The 12,262-nt window shown below is 45.6% G+C and overlaps 1 protein-coding gene across 3 annotated transcripts in view; it reads left to right on the top strand.

Moving 5' to 3' along the window:
* dop1b (DOP1 leucine zipper like protein B) overlaps window positions 1–12,262 on the top strand; it is a 148,553-nt gene that overhangs the window by 85,766 nt on the left and 50,525 nt on the right. For 2 of the 3 annotated variants that reach the window (XM_078232767.1, XM_078232768.1), the window contains exons 19-21: window positions 3,201–4,821; window positions 7,136–7,247; window positions 9,752–9,940. In XM_078232767.1, coding sequence (XP_078088893.1) covers window positions 3,201–4,821; window positions 7,136–7,247; window positions 9,752–9,940 — 1,922 coding nt within the window. The remainder of the gene's footprint in view (window positions 1–3,200; window positions 4,822–7,135; window positions 7,248–9,751; window positions 9,941–12,262) is intronic. The other variant, XM_078232769.1, reaches the window with a different exon arrangement.

Below are 12,262 nucleotides of genomic sequence, written 5' to 3'. Positions count from 1 at the left end.
TTCTAAATGCTGAACGAGCAAGGCAACAGGAGAGAATCACGTTGGTTTTTTTGATGAGCTGCAAGTTGCAATCTAATGGCACCTATTGCAAAAATAGAGCCTGGATGCCATTCTTGCCCATAAGAGCAAAGAAAATTACAGCACAGGAACAGGCACTTTGGCCCTCCAAGCCTGCATCGACCATGCTGTCCGTCGGTGCAGGCTTGGAGGGCCGAAGACCTGTTCGTGGAGTGGGGGAGAAGAACCTCAACTACCAGTGAAGCTGACTGCAGACCGCTTGGGGCGCCATTGCGCAGGTGTCCCGATCTCCCAGTGTACTGGGGGATCTCCAGCCAACCCCCCCCCCCCCCCACCACCCCCCCCCCCCCACCGATTTGTTCCCAGTGTCAGTTCTCCCCCACGTCCCCACCCCTGCAGAGTTACCTCCTTCCCTCCACGATCACCACCCCTGCAAAGTCCCCCCTCCCCTCCCCTCCATGATTTTTCAACTCTCGTCCAATCTTGCCATCGCAGGGTGGGTGGGACGAGGTTGTAAGATCATCCCCTGTGTCTTTCTTCATCAGGAAATACCTGATAGAAGTCTCCAAGGTTATGAAAAGGTTGACATGGTGAAAATAGTTTTATTTGTAGATAAGACCAGAATTGGGAACCATAAATATGAAATAGAACAAAGAAGATTACAGCACAGGAACAGGCCCTTCGGCCCTCCAAGCCTGCACCAACCATGCTGCCCGACTGAACTAAAACCTCCTACCCTTCCGGGGACCGTATCCCTCTATTCCCATCCTATTCATGTATTTGTCCAGATGGCCCTTAAAAATCACTATCGTATCTGCTTCCACTACCTCCCCCGGCAACGAGTTCCAACACCCACCACCCTCTGTGTAAAACAAAACAAACTTGCCCCGTACATCTCCTTTAAACCTTGCCCCTCGCACCTTAAACCTATGCCCCTAGTAATTGGCTCTTCCACCCTGGGAAAAAGCTTCTGACTATCCACTCTGTCCATGCCCCTCATAATCTTGTAGACTTTTATCAGGTCTCCCCTCAACCTCCGTCGTTCCAGTGAGAACAAACCAAGTTTCTCCAACCTCTCCTTATAGCTAATGGCCTCCATGCCGGGCAACATCCTGGTAAATCTTTTCTGTATCCTCTCCAAAGCCTCCACATCTTTCTGGTAGTGTGGCAATCAGAATTGAACAGTATATTCCAAGTGCGGTCTAACTAAGATTCTGTAAAGTTGCAACATAACTTGTCAATTTTTAAACTTGATGCACCAGTCGATGAAGGCAAGCATGTAGTATGCCGCCTTGACTACTTTCTCCATTTGTGTTGCCACTTTCAGTGACCTGTATACCTGTACCCCCAGATCCTTCTGCCTATCAATACTCTTAAGGGTTCTGCCTTTTACTGTATATTTCCCATCTGTCTTAGACCTTCCAAAATGCATTACCTCACATTTGTCTGGATTAAACTCCATCTGCCATCTCTCTGCCCAAGCCTCCAATTGATCTTGACTTGGGCGGAGAGATTGCAGATGGAGTTTGATATCTCAGTTTCAAACAGCAAAGGTCCCAGCGCTGATACCTAAGGAACGCTACTAGTCACAGCCCTTCTCTGTCTCCTATGACCGAGCCAGTTCTGTATCTTGCTAGCTCACCTCTGATCCCGTGTGACTTCACCTTTCATACCAGTCTGCCATGAGGGACCTTGTCAAAGGCCTTACTGAAGTCCATGTAGACAACATCCACTGCCCTATCCTCCTCAATCGCCTTAGTCACTTACTCGAAAAAGTCGATCAAGTTAGGGAGACACAACTTCCCCTTCACAAAACCATGTAGCCTCTTGCTAATATGTCCATTTATTTTCAAGTGGGAGTAAATCCTGTCTCAAAGAATCCTCTCCAATAATTTCCCTACCACTGACATATGGCTCACCGGCCTGCAATAGTCACTAAGAAATCCAACAAGGATTTTTGGGGAAAAAGTGTTGTCAGTAGAAATTGGTTTAGAATGTGGCACATTCTGACTGACCCAGGAAGTAGTTGAGGGGAGTGCATTCAAGTGGTAGCTAGATAAACACACCAGGAAGAAAGGTATGGAGGTATGTTGATGGATTTGGATGAAAAGAGATGAGAAGGAGGTTTGTGTGAAACATAGATAGCAGTACAGACTTGTTGGGCCAAATGGCCTGTTACTGTGCTGTAACTGCTGTATGAATAACTGAGTGTAATCTTTAAGGATGTTGAGTTGTTGTCCTTGCCTGGCTTACACTCCCTGCTTTCTAAGAGTTATTACTATGCAGATGTGACACACCAATATTTTCTGTCACGTTTTCAAGTTGGTGAGTTGAGCATTGTCAGATTACACAGGTCACCGTAGAACAATTTATCAAGAGGAGAGTTTGGTTAGGCAGAGGCTGCAGTGGTCCCTACACATTAACACTTTTACTATAATTGTATTGTATGGAATATCTGATGAAATTAAGGTAACAGATACCAGGATAGAACCACTTGTTTGTTTGACCAGATCCAGACAGAAATTGTATGATAGTAATCAAACATTTTGAAGAATTTCAAAATTATTTTCAAATGTTTTTTATTAGTATTTGTTGCCCCTTTTCATTTTATTCCTGTCTCTAATTGAATTGGTTCCTGTCATCACAGTCTTCAACTGGAAGAATAAAAGATCCAGTCATGAATTTCCACTATTGTTTTGGACCCAGGATACATTTGAGCAATATGGGTGAAGATATGTTATTGCTTGGTCGTTGTAAATGTAGCTGTCCAATTGTTGACTCTCTCTAGAATTTGGCAGGAGGACACCCTTGTGTCATCAGAACGTTCGGCTGATGGAACCCTGAGTTGGATCTCATCCTGTCCAAACACATTGTTTCCCAGCAATAGTCACAGGAGATGAGTTTGCCTCCTTTTCCACTCCATTCCAGTTCTCGGCCTAATCATGCTGAGGTCAGCAGTCACCATTCAAGTTGCAACCCTGAACAGGATTAGTAAAATCAGCAGAGATCAAATCTTGCAAGTCCCTGTCTGCCTTAGTCCCACGCTAGGCCGTATCTTTGCTAATTGAACCATTTGGGCAAATCTGGCTGGTGATCCTGTCAGTCCAAAGAGAGATCTGTATATTGCAAGATTTCTTCCACTGCAAGAAGTAAATACTAATAGTGTTTCCATTGTATTTCAGAAGATGTCCAGTCTATGTACAGCAGGATGCCTAGCTATCCGGAAGCCTTTAGTACGCCCCTAGAAGTGGCTGAAACAAGTTCTGAGGAAAGCTTTGCGTTTGCTCACGTTTCTTCAGTGGACAGGGAGGCTCTCTGGGCTGAGGTGGAAGGGGAGCCTGAAAGATCAGGCCTGAATCACGAGGTGTTAAAGAAAAACACCAACCACTCATTGAACGAATCGGCTCTGACTGGCCCATCAGAGGAAAGCAAGGACACCAGTGAGCACACGGACTCCACCGATACCAGTTCGGGAGCTGTGTCTTCAGGAATCACCTCCTCTGTTTCGCCACCATCCCCAGAGCACCCAGGTACCATGAGCAACACTGAAGAAGATGGGTTCGTGTTACACGAGAGAGTGGGCATGGACGTGATGGCCAGTGGTGGCCCTCCGTCCAAAGCCCAGTTGACGCTGGTTCACACCGACTCTGAAAGAACGCAGATGTCACAGTCGCTATCCAGCGATGAGGAAGAGATCGATTTGGAACGGCAGTTAATTACCCGAGAAAAGCTTTTAAAACGGCAGCAGGAGAAACATGCCTTAGTGGAAGCTTTGTTCAAACATGTCTTGTTATATATCCAGCCTTACGATTCCAAGCGGGTATTGTATGCTTTTTCTGTCCTGGAAGCGGTTCTGAAAACCACTCCTAAAGAATTTACTGAGGCGCTGTCTACCACGTCCATGAACACCCACTCCACTAGCCAGTTGAGTCTGATACATAACCTTCTCGCCCGCCACCAGGAATCTGTCCAGGGTATGAGTTTTTATGGCAAGCTTTCAACTCAGGCATTGCCCCTGGGCCATCCCCATCCCTCATTGATCGAATTGCTCATTTACCTCTGTCTCAATTTCCTAAGATCCTATTATCCTTGCCAGTTGAGGTTGAGTCACAAGGATTTGCTGGGAAACCGGGATGTCCAAGTGAATAGCGTGCAAGTCCTGATTCGGATCATCACGCAGCTGGTTGCGATCGTGAAGTCAGCTGACGGCAAAAGCCTCAATCTCATCAGCAGCGTGCTGACCAGGTGGAAGATTCAGGAATATGTGTTGCGTTCCCTCTCTGCCTCCATGTACATCAGTGAAAAGAGCTACATGCTCATCTTTGCCGAATCCAGTGACGAATTCATTGAAGAGGGCCTCTCTGAGGAAAGCCTTGTTAACTTTGGTCAGGACCAGATCTGGAGTGAGCACCCGCTCCAGATCGAACTCCTGAAGTTGCTGCAGCTCCTGATTGTGCTGGAGCACCACCTCGGTCAGACAGCGGACGAACACGAGGGCTCCTCTGACCTTTCCAAGCAGTGGCAAAAGGTCATGAGCTTCCAACAGTCCATCACTGCCATGGGGTATGTCGAATCTCAGGCAATCACCTCCCAGGGAATGTTTGTGTCAGCAGTTGTCAGAGCCTTAGAACCGCAGTATGGTTACAGTATTCATCCGCCGTGGGTGAGCCTGGTCACTGCATCCTTACCCTACCTTGGAAAATCTTTGGGACTAGTTGTTGCGCCATTTGTTGCCCGGATCTGTAGAAACCTGGATGACCTTGTTCAACAAGATGAACGTGAGAGTGAGAAGAACTCAGCAAGGTACTCCAATGTGCTCCTTTGTCTGTCTCAATATTTTTGATGGTCTCCTAACTCATCGAGAGCTCGTGTTTAGTGGCTTTCAATTCCTTTGTCATTATAGAACATAGAACAGTACAGCACAGAACAGGCCCTTCGGCCCATGATGTTGTGCCGAGCTTCATCTGAAACCAAGATCAAGCTATCCCACTCCCTATCATCCTGGTGTGCTCCATGTGCCTATCCAATAACCGCTTAAATGTTCCTAAAGTGTCTGACTCCACTATCACTGCAGGCAGCCCATTCCACACCCCAACCACTCTCTGCGTAAAGAACCTACCTCTGATATCCTTCCTATATCTCGCACCACGAACCCTATAGTTATGCCCCCTTGTAATAGCTCCATCCACCCGAGGAAATGGTCTTTGAACGTTCACTCTATCTATCCCCTTCATCATTTTATAAACCTCTATTAAGTCTCCCCTCAGCCTCCTCCGCTCCAGAGAGAACAACCCTAGCTCCCTCAACCTTTCCTCATAAGACCTACCCTCCAAACCAGGCAGCATGCTGGTAAATCTCCTCTGCACTCTTTCCAGCGCTTCCACATCCTTCTTATAGTGAGGTGACCAGAACTGCACACAATATTCCAAATGTGGTCTCACCAAGGTCCTGTACAGTTGCAGCATAACCCCACAGCTCTTAAACTCCAATCCCCTGTTAATAAAAGCTAACACACTATAGGCCTTCTTCACAGCTCTATCCACTTGAGTAGCAACCTTTAGAGATCTGTGGATATGGACCCCAAGATCTCTCTGTTCCTCCACAGTCTTCAGAACCCTACCTTTGACCCTGTAATCCACATTTAAATTAGTCCAACCAAAATGAATCACCTCACATTTATCAGGGTTAAACTCCATTTGCCATTTTTCAGCCCAGCTTTGCATCCTATCTATGTCTCTTTGCAGCCTACAACAGCCCTCCACCTCATCCACTACTCCACCAATCTTGGTGTCATCAGCGAATTTATTGATCCACCCTTCAGCCCCCTCCTCTAAATCATTAATAAAAATCACAAAGAACAGAGGACCAAGCACTGATCCCTGTGGCACTCCGCTAGCAACCTGCCTCCAACCCGAAAATTTTCCATCCACCACCACCCTTGATTGATTAACATTTAAACAATAGTTTTTAGTATAATCTGATTGAAGTTAAGCAATAATATCATTATCTCTTTCTATATTCACTGCTAGACAGCATGTAACTGTTAGTAGAAACTCTTATGGTTCAGGAAGGCAGCTCTTCACCATCTTGAGGGTAATTGGAGATGGGCAAAAAATGCTGGCCTTGCCACTGATGCTCAGATCGCGTGAACAAATAAAGAAAAACTTCCAATACCTTTTTAAGAGCTATTAATATAATGGCGACACAGTGCTATTGTCACTGGACTAGTAACCCAGAGACCAGGAGTAATGGTCTGAGGACCCTGGTTCGAATCCCACCACGATAGGTAATGAAATTTAAATCCAATAAAAGCTGGACTTACAAAGTCTAATCATGACCATGAAACCATCATCAATTGTTGGAAAAACCCAATTGGTTCACACATGTCCTTGAGGGAAGGAAATCTGCCGTCCTTACCTGGTCTGGCCTACAGGTGACTCCAGAGCCACAGCAATATGGCCGACTCTTAAATGCTGTCTGAAATGGCCCAACAACCCACTCTCTGTTCGTGGGCAGTTGGGAATGGGCATTTTCACAGTAACTTCATTGCAGTGTGAATGTAAGCCTGTTTGTGACTAATAAATAAACTTTAAATTTTTAAATGCTCTAAATGAGGTGGTGGCGTATCCAAGGGATATGTGCGCTATTTGGCTTTGATTAGACCAGTGGTGTTTCAGGATCTGATTCTGATGTTGCTATTTTCACGTAGCCAAGAGTTTTTTCTTGTGTGCTGGGTGAGGAGGAAAGTGGAGATTGACTTTGCATCAAGTATAACCTGAGCTCCTCTGGCCATTTTATATTCTTCCATAGAGTTGTTGATAATCAGAAAACATTGGAAATTCACAGCCAATCTGTTGGCATCTGTAAAGAGAAAAGAGATACAATAGTCATTGTTGCTGCTGCTTTGAGCATATAGTTGCTTCAAACAATGCTTGCTGCTGACTCTGACGGTCCAAATCTGAGCGAGTTAATACAAAAGAGGTATTGTCAGGCTGCGATTAGTTTTGTAGCGAATGGTCTTGGGTCACGTAAGACTTTGTTTGTTCAACTGCTGTGTTGGTGCGTGAAATGCATTCATTGATTTTCTTTGTTGATTTGTTTCATTCTCATTCCTTAGCACAACCTCAAAAAAGGAAAACATCCCTCCGGATTATCCACTCACCCTTCTGGAAGGCCTTACCACCATTTCTCACTATTGTCTTTTGGATAGCTCCGCCCAGACAAAAAAGGTACTTCCTGGTTAATTGGGGAAGCATACATGTTCAGATATTGCCTGTGTCTACAGCGCTGCTACGGTTAATTGTAGGGCAGTACTGCAGTCGATCTTTACTTAGTCTTGCGTTTAGTGTGAGGAGTGAATAGTTACAGGGGGTCACCAGTTTAAAGTGGAGATGAGGTGACGTTTTTTTTCTTGAGGGTTGTGAGCTTTTAGAACGTTCTTCCTGGAAAAGTAGTGGAAGCGGAATCTTTGAGTATTTTTAAGGTAGAGATGGATGGATTCTTGGTAGGCAAGGTGGTGATAGATTATCAGGAGTAGGCAGGATGCAAGTTTGAGCTGCATCATGTTGGCATGGTGGTTAGCACTGCTGCCTCGCAGCGCCAAGGACCCGGGTTCAATTCTGGCCTTGGCTGACTGTTTGTTTTTGCAGAGTCTGCACGTTCTCCCGTGTCTGCATGGGTTTCCACTGAGTGTTCTGCTTTCCTCCCACACTCCAAAGATGTAAGGTTAGGTGTATTGGCCATGCTAAATTGCTCCTTGGGTCCAAAGATCTGTCAGTTAGACAGATTAGCCATGGGAACTGTGTGGATTTATAAGGATAGGGCTGGGGAGAGGGCCTGGGTGAGATACTCTGTCAGAGAGCCAATGCAGACTTGATGGACAGCTGGTCCCCTCTGCACTATCAGGACTCTATGGCTGGGATTTTCTGGCCATTTACGCCCCGCTGCTGCTGCAAGCGAGGGTGGAGAATTTGACGCTCAGCCAAATCTAAATTCACTGCAGGAGGACCAGAAAATCTCCTAATTCATCCACACCACAGTTTCAATAAATAATTCCTTATACTTTTTTTAGTTTACCTATAAAACTAATTAATTAAGTAAATAAATCAGCAACCTTTTAAAGGGAATGTCTCCATATGTGCTCCACCTGTATACCTTTTGAATGCAATTGATATCTTATTAACTCTGTACAGAGACTGGAGATAGAATCGAGAATGAGGGGGAAATGTTTTGGGAAGATGGACAATATTTCGCTTCATTTGTGAAACAGGACAGGAATTCTCCAAATTTTCACCATGTTTAAGTACATATCTTCTGTGGGCTAATTGTTAGGTGTCAGAGATCCAGTCAGCACATTATTACTCATCTTTTTTTAAAAAAACTTCAACATTTTCTTTTGAAACGTACATCTTGATGTGTTCCTCGGGCAGCTGCGAACGTCCGTGTTCTCTCTCGGGGTGAAGTCCCTATGCAGACTCCTCACAAGTCGGGCCCTTAGGGTGAGCAGAAAAAATAAAGAAAGGGTGGGGGGGGTAGTGATGGTGGACAGACGGAGATGGAAACGGACAATTACATTTCTTTCATTGTATTTCTCCATTGTTATAAATGTTTCCAGTGCTCCAGATAAGTCTGATAAACCTTACTGTGCAGCAGCAGAGTAAATGGCCCCAGTTTGATGGAGGTCCCCTCTTTCTGCTGGGATTAAGGGCTCCATGTGAAGTTGATGCTGCTGTCTCAATCTAATTCCAAATGGGTATCAGTCCACAGCACAACACTCTCTCTCCTTTGCCATTGATTAGTTTTCTCACGGAAGACTGATGTAGGAAAAGTCAGTAAGAAGTTTAACAACGCCAGGTTAAAATCCAGCAGGCTTATAAACAGGAAATAAACCTGTTGGACTTTAACTTGGTATTGTTAAACTTCTTACTGTGTTTACCCCAGTCCAACGCTGGCATCTCCACAGTAGAAGTCCCCAGGGTAGGGGTGCTATTGAGTTTGGGCCGTGTTTGGGAAACTTCAATATGAATCCAGCTCAGGTTATATCATAGAATCCCTTCAGTGCAGATGGAGGCCATTTGGCCTGTCAAGCCTTGTAGGCCCTATCCCATAGTGTCGTTCCCCCTCCCGATGCTAAGGGGCAATTTAGCATGGCCAATCCACCTAACTTGCACATCTTTGGACTCTGGGAGGAAACCAGAGCACCCGGAGGAAACCCATGCAGACATGGGGAGAACATTAAAACTCCACATAGACAGTGACCCGACACTGGAATTGAACCCGGGTCCCTGGCACTGCGAGGCAGCAGTGTTAACCACTTTCTGCCCCTACATCTGACCTGGTAATGCTTAATGCTGGCACTTGATATATGGAATGGGCCAAGTTTCATTCCTCAGTTGTATTATTCCTGCTGATGTTGAAGAGCAGGAAAGAAAAGAATTTGGTTTAGTGCAGGAAATCTAAAATACGAACAAAAAAGGCACAGCAGACAAGTTATATCTGACAAAAAAAGTATTAATTAAAATTTCATGGTGAGCAAGGGTTAACATTGGGTATCAGTAGCATCTTGGGAAGGAGCTGTGCATTTTGACTGGATTCCTTGACTGAAGAGGTGGGTTCAAGGTATCTTCAAAAGAGTTTTTGACCTGATCAGCTTCCTCAATACTTGTTATCTCTTTTTTTTTATTGTTATTTGCATGCAACTTATCTTTAGCAATATTTATGCATTTTGTACCAGTCTACCACTACAGGTGACCCCACAAGCATGAAGAATGCTAAGAATGCCATCCTTGAAGAATTGCCTTTAATCATCAACTCTACATCTCTTCTCTGGGGTGTGGTTCGGAGAGAGGAATCCCAGAGAAAGCCCACAAATTTACTCGATACCACAAAAACCTCGTCTTCTGTTTTCTTCAAGTCAACCAAAGTTAGTGGCGATTAATTCCTTTTACTTTTGTGGGGTTGGGGTGGGGAAAGGGCTGACTTAATTGTTCAGTGACCTACAGGGAGGCAATGGCCGAGTAGTATTATCGCTAGACTATTAATCCAAAAACTCAGCTAATGTTCTGGGGATCCAGGTTCGAATCCCACCACGGCAGATTTGAATTCAATAAAAAATATCTGGAATTAAGAATCTACTTATGACCATGACACCATTGTCGATTGTCGGAAAAACCCATCTGGTTCACTAATGTCCTTTAGGGAAGGAAATCTGCTGTCCTTATCCGGTTTGACCTACATGTGACTCCAGAGTCACAGCAATGTGGTTGACTCTCAACGGCCCTCAGACAACTCGGGATGGGCAATAAATGCTGGCCAACCAGCGTGAATAGAATAAAAAACATTGTGTAATTCTGACCACGAATTCCTCTGCCACTGTAAAGCAAAGTAAGAAGCCTCACACAACACCAGGTTAATGTCCAACAGGTTTATTTGGAATCACGAGATTTCGGAGCGCTGCTCCTTCATCGCTCTGAAAGCTCACGATTCCAAATAAACCTGTTGGACTTTAACCTGGTGTTGTGAGACTTCTTAGCGTGCCCACCCCAGTCCAACGCCGGCATCTCCACATCACTGTAAAGCAGCACAGCCTTATTTGTATCATTAAGAATTTTACAACAGGCATTACCTATCATAGTGTGAGAGGGGTGTGGTAATGAGCTTTCCTGCTTATTCGTGACTGAAATTTAACTTTGTCTTCAATCACATGAGGTTGAACTGGCTGGAGTTTTAGCATACGTCAATGACTCACACAGGCCTGATGTTAGCGCATTTGAGGAACTGTGTCCACTGTTTTGTAAATCATTTATAGTATTTGGCTGTAATCTTAGCCCTCGGTAAAGCCAAGCTTTGCAGGATATTTAGTTTCTTTTCGCTGGAGAATTGGAGAAGGAAAGTGGTGTGGAGGCAAAGATTACCCAACGCTTGTAGCATTGCTGAATGCTGATAGTTTTTATATTTGAGGGTTTTCAGTTATGTTTTGGATGTTGAGGGCGGCACAGTGGCAAGCACTGCTGCCTCACAGCGCCAGCGTCTGGTCAAATGATGGAAGCGATTGTCAGAGGAACAAAGAACAGAGTAGAGCAGGGGAGAAATCTGATAAATATAAGCCAAACCTGATTTAGGGGCAGCACGGTGGCACAGTGGTTAGCACTGCTGCCTCACAGCATCAGGTTCAATTCCAGCCTCAGGTGACTGTGTGGAGTTTGCACGTTCCCCCCGTGTTTGTGTGGGTTTCCTCCGGGTGCTCTGGTTTCCTCCCACAGTCCAAAGATGTGCAGGTTAGGTTGATTGGTCATGGTAAATCGACCCTTAGTGTCAGGGGGATTAGCAGGGTAAATATGTGGGGTTACGAGAATAGGGCCTGGGTGGGATTGTTGTTGGTGCAGACTCAATGGGCCAAATGGCCTCTTTCTGCACTGTAGGGATTCCATGAAAGCCAAGAGGTAGAATTTTACATTGACCAGGCCCAATCCAGAAGAGCATTCAATCACGTGAGATGGTATTAGGCGCACGTCTGATGTCACTAGGCGCTTGCACGATATTTAGATCAGCAAGCACGGATCAGTAGCACCCCCGCCAACAATAATGGAGGCAGGTTAGGAGAGCAAAACCCCAACTGAGTAGAATTTAACATTGCCTCGTGCGATTTTAAGCTCATCACACAGGCAGGCAGACCGACCAAATTTTATCTCTTTTCGTGCAAGGTCAGGTTAAAAGTGGCTGTAGAGTTAGGAGTTTCTGGGTGTGGGGTGAGCTGGTATTGTGGAGCATTGAGAGCGTTGTGTTCTGTTTGTCACAGTGTGGCACTCGCAGGATATTGTGAGGCTCCCTCTGCCACACTTTGCCCGTGGGTGAGCCCCATTTGCCAACCCGCAGATGGACATTGTTCACTCAGCAGGGAGCACCTCCTCTGAGGAGGAAGAGAGGAGGGAACAAAGCGTGAGGAGGCCTGGTGGTTGTAGGAATTCCCTCAGGCACAGGATGATCAGGGCCAGCAGAGAGGGCAAGGAGACCACTCCCGCAAAATACTCCACTACCCTGCTGCCAGGGTGTACAGGCAGCCATCAAACCGCCTTGACATGACCGAGGTTCAGTTCTGCAGGAAGCTCCACCTTTCAAGGGAAGCCATGATGAACTTCAGCCAGATGATTGGGCTGGAGACAGTATTATATTGTGGCTGTTGTGGCGTAGTCAAGAGATTTCCGGCTTTGTTAGGAACAGTAGGTATTTATTGATGAGAAACTTG

Source organism: Mustelus asterias, chromosome 17 (genome assembly GCF_964213995.1).
Source record: "Mustelus asterias chromosome 17, sMusAst1.hap1.1, whole genome shotgun sequence".
In the NCBI taxonomy this organism is placed as follows: domain Eukaryota; kingdom Metazoa; phylum Chordata; class Chondrichthyes; order Carcharhiniformes; family Triakidae; genus Mustelus; species Mustelus asterias.
Note: the sequence above shows the minus strand (reverse complement) of the source record. Positions and strands in the feature narration are given on the sequence as shown.